The 1,616-nt window shown below is 50.6% G+C and overlaps 1 protein-coding gene across 7 annotated transcripts in view; it reads right to left on the bottom strand.

The window, feature by feature from the left end:
• The window catches only part of PITPNC1 (phosphatidylinositol transfer protein cytoplasmic 1), a 99,744-nt gene that overhangs the window by 92,216 nt on the left and 5,912 nt on the right, over positions 1-1,616 (bottom strand). For 4 of the 7 annotated variants that reach the window (XM_026067548.1, XM_026067549.1, XM_026067546.1 and 1 more), the window contains one exon: positions 963-1,374. The exons of 1 other annotated variant lie outside the window; for it this stretch is intronic. In XM_026067548.1, the coding sequence (XP_025923333.1) occupies positions 963-1,010 (48 nt within the window). In that variant the 5' untranslated portion in view covers positions 1,011-1,374. The remainder of the gene's footprint in view (positions 1-962; positions 1,375-1,616) is intronic. 2 more of the 7 variants (XM_026067552.1, XM_026067551.1) reach the window with 1 other exon arrangement.

Below are 1,616 nucleotides of genomic sequence, written 5' to 3'. Positions count from 1 at the left end.
GCCCCCTGGCGGCCCCGGGGGACGGCGGCCCGGGGGGCCCTCGAGCCCCCCCCGGGGTCGAACGCAGAAGCGGAAAAGAGAAACTTTGAGCGCAGCCGCTGGCACCGAGTCCGCGATGCAGACTGCGCCGCGCGGGGACAGCGCCAGGCTGAGCTTCACCTCTGCCGCCCCTTCCCAGCGGCGCCGCTTCCCCCGCTCCGATGTCCGCTCCTGGAACGGTAACGGCTAATAAAAACAGCATCGATCTTTTTATGTTCGAGACACTACGAAACAGCGAGCACCGCCTCGTTTACCTACACTAGCAGGCCTTTGGCTATCTACTGCCCCTATAAATATCCGTTATTTATATGCACAAGTAATGATACAGCACGTGCATTACATATAAGTATTACTATATTATTTATTTAAAGCAATAAACAGGATGATGTTTTCAGATGAATATTATGTTCCTAACCCAGAGTTTAGAGTCTGACTGACAAAGAGCAGTCTGACTTGCAAGCATTTCTTTAGATGACAAAAAAGTTTTACTAATAAATTATCACCTACCTGCCCTGCCTGTGTTGGAGTTTAAGGCCATTTTAAGGCCACGAATATTTTAAGCAAAGGTGAACATATATTTAGAATCTGGGGTTTGGACAAATGCTTATCAGACACAAGATCTAAGCACAAAGCACCACCTTCCAAACATGCATAAGATCATTTTTAAAAGTCTGGTTGTAAGATCTTTACAACTAATACTTCGATGTCACTAGTCTCTTGATACATTTACCTTCATTCCTGTAGGATTCCCTTATTCTGCAATAAAAGCATGCCTCTAACCAATCATCTAGGACCAAGTTCTTCACACAAAGAAAAAATATTCAGCGAAACAAATACAACCTCAGCTTGCCTTCCCTTGAGTTACCACTGAAAGGAAAACCCTAGGTACTAAAAGACCAGCCACTAACAGCGGCAGAGCTTACCTCTTCAACTGTCAAAGGCATGCAGATCCGGTACTCCTTCATGAGCATATTCCTGCTGCCTCGGTGTGGACCAGCAAACTGGGAGAAAAGTGGTTATTTCTGCACGGTGGTCACGGCAAAAACTAATCACCGGAGAAAATAATCGAGCCTCTTTTTCTGTACGCACTTGACAATGTGTCCACAAGAGAGTAATGCAAGCATCCAGGAAGGCTGACCGAGCAAGAAGAGAACCAACACAACTGCTCCTTTCTTCCAGTTCTTCCTCCCTCAGCCCGCGATCATGTGAATTTCGCACACATACGCACAGCCAGATACAAAGAAGTCTCGAGCACCAAACGGTATCGTTACAGTCAAAGACCTCCGTCGGAAGCGTACTGAAACGGCAGCCTCCCGCAGCTCTGTCAAGACATGCCTAGAGCGACGAAAAGAACAAATCAGCCGGAAAGGGGAATTTCAGCAGCAGCAGCAGCAGCAGCAGCAGCAGCACATCGCGGCAGCAGGGAGGATGCGATGCTTGTTTCCGAGACAAAGGCTTTCCACCGTCCCCTGGGCGGCGGGTAAACAAGGCTCCCGGCGCCTCCCCGGGGCCGGGGGCAGAGCGGCGCCGCCCGGCGCGGGCGGCCGCGGAGCTGCGGGCGAGCCGTGGCCGGGGGC

Source organism: Apteryx rowi, unplaced genomic scaffold, assembly GCF_003343035.1.
Source record: "Apteryx rowi isolate R43461 unplaced genomic scaffold, aptRow1 scaffold_26, whole genome shotgun sequence".
Taxonomy (NCBI): Eukaryota; Metazoa; Chordata; class Aves; order Apterygiformes; family Apterygidae; genus Apteryx; species Apteryx rowi.
This window is presented reverse-complemented; position numbering and strand designations above follow the sequence as displayed.